This window comes from Calliphora vicina, chromosome 2 (genome assembly GCF_958450345.1).
Source record: "Calliphora vicina chromosome 2, idCalVici1.1, whole genome shotgun sequence".
NCBI lineage: Eukaryota > Metazoa > Arthropoda > Insecta > Diptera > Calliphoridae > Calliphora > Calliphora vicina.
Genome location: NC_088781.1, coordinates 78,871,080 through 78,884,619, shown reverse-complemented (window position 1 = coordinate 78,884,619; position 13,540 = coordinate 78,871,080). Strand labels below are relative to the sequence as shown.

The window sequence follows — 13,540 nt, the reverse complement described above, 5'->3', positions numbered from 1 at the left end:
CACCAAAATTGACAGAATTAAACACTGTGTGTTGTTTTTACTTAAAATGCTGATAATGAATACGAATTTATAACAAAGCTATTTTAGGCCTAAAATGTGTTTAACTAAATTGTATTTTAAACCTTAAAATTGATTTTTTTATGAATACGGGTGTAAATATTTCATTACATTTTTAACTAATTTTTCATTTTAATCAAAACTATGTTCACTTTAATGTGCAGTGTTAAATATTAATAAGGATAAAGCTAGAATAATCAAATTTCAACATTCTTGGAATATTTGAAAGATCGTGTTTTCTGTGTCTATAATAAAAAAGTCGAACTTTTGTTTACAACACGACCAACTTACACAAATATACATTCACAACAACAACACATAATATACTTTTTTGGCTGAAGATTTTTATTTTTGACTTATTTTATTGCTACCTAGCTGCTACTTCTTCTTCTACCTCAACTGCTACATCTATTACTACTAAATTTTAAAAGTAGCAGAATTAATAAAAAACTAATGACTGCTACATCAAACCTTTTTCTTTTTTAAGGTAGCATTAGAAAATAAATTACTCTGCTACTTTTAAATTTTTATTTTATTAGTACTATTACAACTACTGCTACCAAAATGTGAAGGTAGTAGTAATTATTGACTCCGAGTTTTTATAAATTTTTTAACTAGACTACTTGTGTTTTTTTGTTGCTACTGCTACTTGTAGTCTAGTTTTTTAAACACTGGTTAGTGCAAACGTATAAATGTGTACTTGCACTGTTACTTGCATGTGTAAACGCCAGGTTACATAAATCAGCTGTTTAATCGACAGCCGGAATATTTTGAAAAATTGATTATCCTGCTTGTTTGCAGATAGTTAGGCCTGGTATGATAAACTCTTTCAGCATTAACTTGGAACTCATGTTCTTCGGGTTCATCCTTCATCACATTAATGTTAATTCATCTATTAAACTTTTTTTTATAAAATCTATTTAATTTCGTTTACAAAAACACATAAAAACTATGAACAGCATTCAGCTGATTGAATTTATCTGTACGATAAATAAATAATTGGCAGATGAGGTCGGGTTAGCTTTGCGACAGAATAGAAGCAAATGGGACATTAATCTGCAGTTTTTCGTTGGGAAAAAAGATAATCATCTAATGAGAAAACGGCCCTAAGACTAAAAATGTTGCGACATCGGTTTGTGCTAATCCTTGTTGTAGGTGTATAATTTTACATGAGAGATTTCATAAACAAATTATATCGATCGTGATTGGAAATTCAAGCCTTTTGAAATGATATCAAAAGATTTGAGAACAGCTAATTATTTTAAAAGATATTTACGATTTTTGTGATTTAGGGATGTAAATGAGTTTCCAATATTGGTTTAATTACATAGCGGAACTGACATTTTGGTGCCGGAAATTTCAATTACGTTTTGTAAGAGTTGATGAACACTCAGTACTATTAAACTTGTTTTTTCCAGTTTGCTCGCATTTTCGAAATATCGCCGTATTTATATTCACATTACATACCCTATTGTTTGGCGTATTTCTTCTAAATTTTTTCTAATACAACTATGAATATGAATTTTTTAGCATGAAACTGGTCTAGGTAAACTTATTTTTCGTTTGAGAATAGTAACTCTGGTAGATGTTTTGGAATATTTGTCTGATATTTCAGGAATGTTGAAATTTGATTATTCTAGCTTTATCCTTATTAATATTTAACACTGCACATTAAAGTGAACATAGTTTTGATTAAAATGAAAAATTAGTTAAAAATGTAATGAAATATTTACCCCCGTATTCATAAAAAAATCAATTTTAAGGTTTAAAATACAATTTAGTTAAAACACATTTTAGGCCTAAAATAGCTTTGTTATAAATTCGTATTCATAATCAGCATTTTAAGTAAACAGTATTTTAATATTTTTTCAAATTCTGTGTTGGTAACACTATAACTTTTATGTGCCACTTCAATCATAGTGCAGCAAAACAACGAATATTAAATAATAAAGTTCTCGTTATATTTTATTTTTCAGTAAATAAAATCTGAAATTACAGATTAAACTTGTTGTTAAACTTACACAATCAGCGAATAAAAACCGTTCCTATTTATATTAAGCCTAACTGTATTAATATACAAACATTTTTATATATTTTTTTCAATTATTATTAAAAGTATTCGAATGACGAATATTCTGTGATTAATAAACATCACTATTTTATGATTTGTTTTATTAATTTATTTTTATTGTCATTTTGTTAAATTGTAACAAAATCTAATGATTTTCTATGAGAAAACTCTTAATTTTAATGTCGGAGTGAGTATATTAGATTGTGTGGACCTTCCTCCACGATGTTTACACATGTAATTATTACATTCCGTTACAGGTTAATAGTAAATTACAAAAATGTCTATAAAACTAACTTCCTTTTTTTTAAGATAAAATGTAAAAAGAATACCTTAAAATAGATTTAAAATAGGGTCGAAGCAATTTTAAAATTCGTTTATTTAAAACAACATTTGAAATAGGTATTTTAAGCTAAAATACGTTTATGAATACAATTTTAAGGAATTTTGCTTAAAAATGCTGTTTAAAATTTTTATGAATACGGCCTTTAGAATATTATTTTTTTAAAAATCAATTTTTTAGGTCTTATTTCTTAATACACATTAAAATCTAACTACAGCAATAGAAAACTGAATTTTGTATTTACGAGATATACATATGGGGCATTTCATGTCAAGTGAACCAACTCTTGAAATCGATGTCTTCCGATCTGGATGAAATTTGCACCAAGGTTAGTTCTATTGGATAGTAAGTCAGACACAATTTTTCAACAAGATCAGTAGAGAACTCTCTGAGTTATAGGGGGTCAAATTTTGACATTTTGGTCAAACAGGTGTTTTTTCTTATCCATGTAACTTATTACCTATTGTTCTTAGCAAAATGTGTCCCAAATAGTTTAGATAGCTCTTTCTTCAATCTTTCGAAAAAAAATATTTAAAAAAAAAAAATAAAAAATTTTTAATATTTTTTTCCGAAATCAAAAACTTTTTTGACTTTTTTTTTTAAATGGGCCCTTTTTTTATTTTTTTCTTAAAATAAAGCTTAGATATTTTCCTTGAACACCTATTTGGTCGCTTAGTGGGATGCGAGTGGGATATCTATCAAAATAAATATTTTGTAACTAAAAACAATGACTCAGCACGAGTAAAAACTGCTTTTTCAAATCTTCTTAATGATATAAAAAAGTGGTCAGAAGTATCTGGTGCGAAACTTTCATTAAACAAATGTAAAATATTACACATCTGCAACAAAAGACACTGCAATACACCACGCCTCCTCTACAATAATTACTTGATCGAACATGTCATGGAATTAAAAATATTGGGTATAATTTTTGATAAGAACTTCAACTTCAAAAACTATTGTAACAAACTCCGAAAAGATCTTTTCCTATGTTTAAACATTATTAAATTCCTATCCTCAAAAAAATGTTCCATTCACACCAATACTCTTTTAAATATAACTAAAGCACTTATACTATCAAAAATCGACTACAGTCTTCAAATTTACGGACATTGCCCAAAAAGTTATTTAAAACTAATTTTCTTACCTTATCACGCAGCAATAAGATGTGCATTAGGAGCTTTTCTAACAACGAATATAAAAAACATGCTCGCAGAATCTCATTAAACACCTTAAAAATGTAATTAAACAAAAAAGTATTTGCAAAATCCAGTCACCAATTCACAGATGTATTCAATATGCCAGTAAAATTCTTTCTAAAATCCAACCATTTTTACTTAAAACAAATAGAGAACCATGGTGGCTATTAAAACAAACATCTTTTATTCTTGATCTTCAAAACTTCACAAAAAATACAACTACTCCAGCGATATACAAACAATTGTTCCAATCCATAATAAATTCCAACACCTATAAAGATTGGAATCTTGTCTATACAGATGGTTCCAAACAAGAGACATTCACCTCATTCGGAATTGTTGATCACAATTTATCAATTTTATATCACGGATTTTTGGAACCTTACTGCAGCATTTTTACCGCAGAAGCTCTAGCTATAAAAGTTGCTGTTGAACATTGTTCTAAGCAAAAAGGTCGTTTTATAATATGTACTGATAGCAAATCGACCGTATCTGCTGTACTTAACGCGAAAAATTCAGGACATTTAATATCTGAAATACGAAATTTTCTAATAAAACATCCAAACAAACTTCGTATTATGTGGGTCCCAGGACATGCTAATATACCTGGAAACGAAGCAGCAGACGTTACTGCCGGGAATGCAAAGAAATGTCCCCTGCTAACATTTCATACTCAGGAAAATATTGACCTCCAATATGTAATTAAATCTTATCTTAAATCAACAAAAAACAATCAATGGGCAACATATAACCACCACTACAAAACATACAATCCATTAGGCGCCAAAACTATGGATTTCGAATAATATTTCTTCGCCATATGTAGAAATATTATTCGAAATGCAATATCCACAGAAATATCTTATGATCTATCTTCTGACCACTCTCCTGTAATTACACAGTGCAACAGTGAAAAAAACACACGATCATGACTATATAGGTTCGACTCTACTACCAAAGGGTAGTAAAACCCTGTACTCAGTTTGTCCATTTTGGTGACCAATTTTTTTTTATGGGCCACCAAAGTTTCTGAAAATCAGTGGGGTCCCTAAAAAAGGTGTCATCAGTTTTTGGTTAACAGCTAATTCATACTTTGTGATACGGCTTAACTTTATATGGCAATAATATAGCTAAGGGTCCGCCAAATAAATTTTGTTAAAATTTTGTTGAAAAAATATAGGAAGAACATTTTTTTTTTTTTACTTTTTTTAGAATAACTTTCAAGGTCTCCTAATTTTTCACTAACGATATTTAGCAAAGTTGTAGCTACTGTACAGTTGAACAACTCTTGAGAACATATCAATGCATTCTGAACGTGTCTAAATAGCACATAAAGATCACTTGGTACCTTAACAATTTTCGTTTTTACTATTTTTTGACGCTAAAACAAACATTTTTGGTTAAAATATTATGATCGAGTCCAAACTTCTATGTTGTGCTGTATTATTTACTCGGCTGAGGTGTTCGGAATGGGGATCAGTGAGTGGACCCTCAATGTCACACATTTAAAAAAAATCGCCAAAAAGCCATTTATGATGAAATTAAAAATATAGATAGTCCTTGAGAAGGTCTACAAAAATATGTTTTTATCTGTAGGTTATCTCTTTTAGTTCAAGAGATATTTATGTTTAATTTTGATTTTAAATTTTGCTCGATCATTTTTTTTTGTATTTTATATAAGATGGGCCTACGAAAGGTCGAAATTTGTTTTTTATATATGACGTGTATTTGCGATAAAATTCTAAAGAAAATAAAACAAACCTGATAAAAATTATTTCGTCCCTATAAAAAGTTACACGCATCCAAAGTTGTAGCATCTTTTTATATATTTCAACTTTGTATGCGTGTGTTTTTTAAGTTTTTTCCCAAAAAAGTCCCTATATTTTTTCTTTTATAAAAAACTAATTTTCTTCGTAGCTATATACATTTTTTTATGATCTGGAAAGAGAACTTAATGCAGAAACGTATAAAGTAAAATTTGACTAACTTAAGCGGACATTGTACCCCCAGCCCTATCCAAACTTGGCCAATTTTTAAACAAAATTTTAGGTTTGCGTAAGAAATTCTAAAAACGCAAATCACCGATCCTCAAAAACTCGTGATATTTGTATAGCCCTATATGTTTTTTATATACATACAAAACGTTTTTACTATCATGCTGTAGATAACGTCAAAGTGGACTATTTTCTAAAAAAAAACTCAGTTTTTGGAACACATTTTCCCCGTTTTAGGAATTTCGATTTTTGAAAACAAAGAATGGAAACATTAGTGATGCCATTGACTTAAGAACATTTAGATCTATATTACTTCCAAATTTTATTGTGATATCTGTAACTGTTCAAATTTTACATTAATTCAAAGTTTTTATTTTTCTTGATGGAAAATCACCATTTTATAATATTGTTTTTAAGGTAAAATAGTCCGAAAAATCACACAATTAATTCATTTCACTAAAATGTCAATCTCCAAGTCATAAGGTTTCCACCGATATCAAAAACTTATATAAAAAGCTTATATTTATTCTTCAGAAGCTCCACAAACCTTGCCCACTTTAAAAAATTTTAATGTTGTTTCATATCTTGCATCAAGCCGGTCTTGCGTGATCAAAATTGGATAAAGTTGATGCGCCCGGATCATACCGATAATGATTTGCCCATTCTTCAGCACAATAGAGAAGTATACACTCGAACATACATTTTTAACAAAAATTTTTTGTTTTAGAGTCAAAAACTAGTAAAAAACTAAAATTTTTAAGCTACAAAGTGATTTTTGACAGCTATTTAGAATGCCTAGATATGTTCGGATTGCATTGATATATTCACAAGAGTTATTCAGATTTACTGTAGCTACAACTTTGCAAAATATTGTTATTGAAAAATTAAGAGTCCCTGGAAGTTATTCTAAAAAAGTAAAAATAAAATTTTTCTTACTATATTTTTTCAACAAAAGTGCACGAAAAAGCTATTTTTTTGAAAAAAATTTTAACAAAATTTATTTGGCAGGCTCTTAGCTATATTATTGCCATATAAAGTTAAGTCGTATCACAAAGTCTGTATTAGCTGTTAACCAAAAACTCATGACACCTTTTTTAGAGGCCCCACTGAGTTTCAGAAAATTTGGGGGCCCATAAAAAAAATCGGTCACCAAAATGGACAAACTGAGTATAGGGTTTTACTACCCTTTGGTAGTAGAGTCGAACCTGTATTGTCATGATCTTGTGCTTTTCCAAAAGTCTTCATTTGTTGCATAGTGTTATTAATTATTGTGAGAGACCTAACATCCCTAGATTTCCTAAGGACTCTTTGTATTTTAAGACAAATTGGCTAAAATATAGGAAATATATCAGTAGTCATATCCACACGAATCCTAATTTACAGTGTGAGGAAGACATAGATAGGACCGTCAATGACGTCATTGATTGTTTTGGACACTCTAGGAGCCAAATCCCTCCAAAAAATAATATGCCTATTTCAAATTCGGATATTGAAAGACTTCTTCTCGAAAAGAGAATGGCAACATAATAGATCACCTGCTGCAAAGCAGAGGCTGAACACAGCAGTACGAAAACTGAAAAGAGTCCTTCATTTAGAAGATGATCGCATAAAAAATACAAATTACACAAATTTCTCTCTTTGGAAGGCAACGAGGAACATTAAGCCACCGGTAGAGGCACAAAGGGCTTTAAGAAAGGCGGACGGAACCTGGGCACGAAGTGCTGTAGAAAAAGCCTCAGTATTTGCTGAACATTTAAGTGAAGTATTTAAACCCAATTCCACGGCAAATGTGTTTGAGCTAGAAGAATTGCCAGCTTCAACAATGGCTAATGCAGCCCAATTCGATATTAGTCCTGAGGATGTTAATAGAGTAATTAAAAATAAATTAAACTTGATAAAATTACCGGGATATGATTTAATAACGCCATCAATGATTAAAAACCTACAAAATGTGGCAATAATTGTTCTTTCTATATTGTTTAATGCGATCTTGAAACTAGTAATTTATCCAAAAAATCGGAAAATTTCTCAAATAAAAATGATACCTAAACCGGGTAAAGATTTAACCCTGCCATCTTCTTATAGACCTATTAGCCTACTCCATTGTTTGTCGAAGCTTTTCGAGAAAATTTTCCAGGAAAAGATAATAACTTTTTTAAATGATGGAAACATTATCCCAATACACCAATTTGGTTTCCGTGAACATCATGGCACCTCCGACCTGCCTACGTGCGATAAACTAACAATTCCAAAATTTGCTGATGATATCGCCATTATTAGCTCACACGAAAACCTACTCATGGCATCTAGTCAACTACAGAATTATCTCGTACGTGTGGAGTCATGGTTGAAAAACTGGCGAATAAAGGTAAATTAGCTGAAAAGTAAACATGTTTCGTTCGCTCTAAGGAGAGGAAATTGCCCACCTGTCACACTCAACAACGTTAATATACCGCAATCTGATTATGTCACCTACCTTGGTATTCATCTAGATAGACGAGAGACTTCACATGAACCGTTTTAAAACCAATTTGGACATATGGATTTCAATTATGGGAAATGGATAACAACACCAGTATTGATCTTATACAGAGGGCCCAATCTAAAATATGCATACACTTGCTTAAGTCAGCTTAAGCAACTGTGCGAATACATATAAAATATATGTGACAAACTATAATGTACTTAAGAGAGTTTCGTCAAAATTTGTTTGCTTAAGCAAAGAGCGAAGCTGGTCGTACATTCCATACGGAATCAGCTGATTGTTTATTTTATACAAAGAAATTAGAAAAATAAATGAAAAGGATGAAGAAAATTAATTTATTTTGATAAAATAATAAGAAATACGTATTTTTTTTAATGCATAAATAAAAATAAATGTGCAAATGGAGCTAAATTGTTTTGAATGCACGTAAGTACATTATGGTCACATAAAAGTTTCTTCGGATTTCCTTAAGCATTTGACAGACTTTTCGTTCGGTTTTGACATTACCTTAAGCTAGCTTATGCATATTATAGTTGGGCCTTTAGGACCATGACGGGAGCACCATGGTACATAAGAAATGAAAACATCCACAGAGACTTAGAAGTGACATTGGTAAAGGAAGAGTTCAAGAAAGTCCGTGAGAAATATATTGTAAAGCTGCGAAACCATCCCAATACGCTTGCAAGACAACTTGTGCAGATCCAAACCCGATCCAGGCTCCGTAGAGCAGATCTACCACCCCGCTAAGATAAGTGCCAGTTAACCATGAAGGCTCTCTTGTTGAAGAGCAAATAGTTTTAATTTTAGTTATAAGATTTAAATACTTAGCAAGGTCGATAAAAGACAAATTCAATAAAGCGTTAAAAAAAAATTACGATACGGTTACCGGACAACACCAGTTTTGAGCTCGTACTATATAAAGAAGAATATTCTTGGAGATACATATATGCCATCCACATTACATAAAATTATGTGGGGAACAAATAATTCAGCATTTGCTACCAATAGTAGATCTATCTGAAGAATCGCAACAAAAGACTACAGATTATTTCGCGAGCACAACACAAGACACATATTGTACTAATGAAAATCTTATCACTATTTTGTTGTGCACTTCAGATGTATATCCACGACGAAAACATATGATATGGCATTTTCTGACAAAATTTAAATTAAAAATAAAGTTGTAAAACTGACTAAAAAATAAGACATTACATTTAAAAACATTTGTCTTTTTTAAGACATTACTTTTATACTAAAATTCAACTAAAAATTAAAATCTAATTTTAACCCTCCATAAGTTTTTTTTCTTATTGGCCGTATCAAAATTTCAATCCAATCAAAAGTTATCGACTTTTGATCGCCTTCTCGTGAAATGATCCACTGTGCGTCGGTTGACAATAATAAATTATTAAAATCTGACTATTCGTTTAGAAATTTCAGATTTATTGGCAATTTTTTCGAAATTCCTCCACTGTTCATCGCGTTACACAATAGTTCTTCGAAATTATTCGGATGTGGTTACCTATGACAATTTGTGAAATTTTTCGGGCATGACTAGTTCTTTACAGCTGTCTGCTATTACCGGATACCCAAAATATTTAACTTCTTTCTTATTTAATGCCGTAACTAATCATAAAGTCTGAAACAATGAATACCTCATCCACAATATCGGCAACAATAAATGAATGATTATAATAGTTAATTTCACATTTACTTTACCATAAACAGTGAAAGGCTTCGCAGTAGCTATACGCAGACTTACCCTGCATAATGGTTCAAATTATTTTGGAAATAAATCTGCCAATTCTAACTGGTTGATCCGATTGGCATGAAATTTCAAAAGGGGGTTTTTGAAGAGAGACCGCATAGAAACCCACGAACGGCACTGTGTGGTATCAAAGTAGCGCAGCTCAGACATGCAAAATTTTTGAAATGCTTGCGAAAAAATACATACAAAAGGTAGATTTTATTAATTTTTCAGATGTGGAGCAAATATTCATATATCGTCGGTAACTACTGACAATTTCCAGTGCTTTTCAAAATATTTCATATTATTTGTTCTGCCATAAGTGTTATCAACATTTTTTATAAGTTAAAAGTCCCTATTATTAGTAATGTGGCTGATAAACATAATGATGGTGATAAATCGAAGCATTTGATTTCAATGTTCAAAAATCATTGCTGTGCTTTACAAATTCTCATTTCCACAATATAATTTTCCGACCCTATAAAGTATATATATTCTGGATCCTTATAGATAGCGGAGTCGATTAAGCCATGTCCGTCCGTCTGTCTGTTGAAATCAATTTTCTGAATACCCCAGATATCTTCGGGATCCAAATCTGCAATAATTCTGTCAGACATGCTTTCGAGAAGTTTGCTATTTAAAATCAGCAAAATCCGTCTATAAATAACGGAGATATGAGCAAAAATCCGAGACCTCTGAAAATTTCATAAAAAATACATGCTTTGACAAAAATGCCACAAAACGTATGTTTGGATGTGTGTTGGTTTTATTGCTTTGCGTATTTTATTTTTGTTTTTTTTTTTTTGACAAAAAAGCAACAACACCTATGTTTGGATGTGTGTTGGTTTCATTGCTTTGCGTATTTTATTTTTTTTTTTGGTGTTTTGTTTGGCGTTGTTGTTGTTTTTTATACAACAAAACGTATGTTTAGATGTGTGTTGGTTTTATTGCTTTGTGTATTTTGTTTCGCTTGTAACTTCTGACTTCTGGTATTTTGTTTGGCGTTGTTGTTTGTTGTTTTTTATACAACAAAACGTATGTTTGGATGTGTGTTGGTTTTATTGTTTTGCTTATTTTGTTTTTTGGTTTTTTGTTTCGTTTCTACAATTTTTAAAAGTGTTTTGATATATTTAGGATGCTATACGCTGAAAGTGGGCAATATACAAACATATGTATACACTAATTATTATAAAAAATAATAATGCATCCACAAAAAAGGTGAAGGGTGTATAAGATTCGGCATAGCCGAATATAGCACTCTTACTTGTTTTAAAACATTTCTATAGAAAATGCAATTACAATTAACATGAATATCTTGTGTTTAAATTTGGGCGGATTCTCGAGAAGTGCCTAGATACTTACCTTAATAGTTTTAAGTTCAGTTAATTGTGAACGAAGATTTCGTAGTTTTGTTTCTTGTGCCGTAATCTCTAGCTGTTGCCGCGCATGTTCCCTTTGGGCCTGTTGCAGTTTTTTCATTTCATTTCGCATAGTTACAATTTTGCGCTCATATTCATTCCGAACTTTGTTTATTTTATCATCTTTTTGATTTTCTGCAGTTGAACCTAATAATTATTAAAAAAATGTAATTAATATTAATGTACTTACCAGCCAAATCCAGAAATTTGGACTTAAATTGAATTGCTATTTACAGAAACATTTGTTTGCGAAACCAGTTTTAAGCTTATTCTACACGATATGTTGAATCAGCATATTTATGTTGAAAAATTTGCTACCAGTCCCAACATATCGTGTAGACACGAAATTTTTCCAATATACGTATATTTAATCACATATAATGGGCATTTGTTAACAATTCCAACAAACGAATGTTCAAAAATTTAGCATATCGTGTAAACAACATATTTTAACTTTTCAACAAATTTCCATCGTTTGTTGTCAAATATGTTATTTGTTGAAAAGTGAATATAAACATTTCAGCATACGGCAAATTTGATAGCATATAGAATATATATTTTAATATGTAGTCTTGCCTGATTTATCAATTTACTGCAAATTACACCTATAGTGCTGATTTAAAATGTAAATGTATTGAAAATATATATTTGTTGGAAGATATTTATCCTCCTCGGTCTTGACGTGCAGCCTACAGGACACTTTTCAAACGTCTGCAGACCTGCTTAAAAAAATATTTTTTCGTCTTACGACCCACAGTGGTTTAGAAACTTTTTTTTAAATAATTCGGTATCTTTGGAACTATTGGAGGTATTGTTACGAAATTTCACATGGTGTTTTGAGGTATTTTCGAGATGATTAACGTTTGTTCAGCTTCCTAGCGCTAATGGGGGCCAGTACGTATGCCCTCAAAATTGGTCACCTTGAGTCTCAATTTAAAAAAAAATCGCCAAAAGTCCAATTATGATCGGAATGAGCTGAAATTTTGAATTTTAAAATATTGATATTTTTAAAATATCAGATATATTGGCGATAAAATTCTAAATAAAATATTTTTTACCTTTTTTCCCAAAAAAGCCCGTATATTTTTTCTTTTGTAGAAAAAAAATTTTCTTCGGGGCTGTTGTAATTATATGTGCACTTGTAATATCTAATGTTTATTCTTTTGTAAAATAATTGTCGATATGGCAACCCTCAACCATAGAAAACACTTTTTGATATTCTCTTTTTATCGAGTCGTTCTTTTTCCATCAACATGTTAACTTCATTTATCTTAATTACTGTGTAAAATTTAGAAGTAATAATAACTAGTTTATGTTATTTTAATGTCGTGCATTATTCAAAGTCCAGCCAGTGCCGGACGAAAAATTTTGTATTCATCGTTGTTTTGGTTAAATTGGCATTCTTTCTTCTAGATTATGTCTGCTGTGTCCCTCCTTCTTAATCGAGTGTGGCCACGGTTAACTGATATGTTGCGGGCCAATGGCTTCATTCAAGCTGAATTTCAAGCTTTTTTCAATATTTTTCTGCATTTTTCGTGATCTCAGTTTTTACAAGGGGCATGTTTAGATCCTTGTGTATATTCGCATTTTTTATATACCAGGGGGCAACTGCGATCATTCCTTGAAACTTGTTTTGGCGTCTTTGGATCTTTTCTACATTTGACGCTGGGGCCGTGCCCCATAGCTGTATGCCATAACACCATATCGGTTTTATGATCATGTTATAAAGTAGAAGTTTACAATCTAAACTAAGTGTAGAGTTTCTGCCAATAAGCCAATTAATTTGAATTGATTTCAATTTCATTTGAGTCAACTTTGCATCTATATGACTTTTCCATGTAAGGCGACGATGTATTCCGAGGTATTTCATTTCCGATTGTTGACTTATTGTTTGGTTATTGATATGAATAGGGGGCATGATTCTCTACGCAATGTAAATGTTATATGTTATTTATAGATTTTTGGTAATTATTATTATATCAGACGAATATATCAATTATAAAAAAGGTCCCAGGATACTGCCTTGGGGGACTCCAGCTTCAATGGGTTGTGCAGTACTTAAAAAGTTTCCCTCTTTAACCTTAAATGTTCGACCAGTTAAATAGCTTTCTAACAGCTTATGTGTGTTTGCGGGTAAATTTTGACTCAATTTGTATATTAATCCAGCATGCCATACCTTATCAAACGCTTGAGAAATGTCGATGAAGAATGCGGAACAGTATTTCT

At 31.0% G+C, this 13,540-nt stretch overlaps 1 protein-coding gene across 1 annotated transcript in view; it reads right to left on the bottom strand.

The window, feature by feature from the left end:
- Klp31E (kinesin-like protein 31E) overlaps positions 1 to 13,540 on the bottom strand; it is a 672,978-nt gene that overhangs the window by 289,592 nt on the left and 369,846 nt on the right. Inside the window, exon 9 of the mRNA XM_065502432.1 lies at positions 11,259 to 11,461. Within this exon, the coding sequence (XP_065358504.1) occupies positions 11,259 to 11,461 (203 nt within the window). The remainder of the gene's footprint in view (positions 1 to 11,258; positions 11,462 to 13,540) is intronic.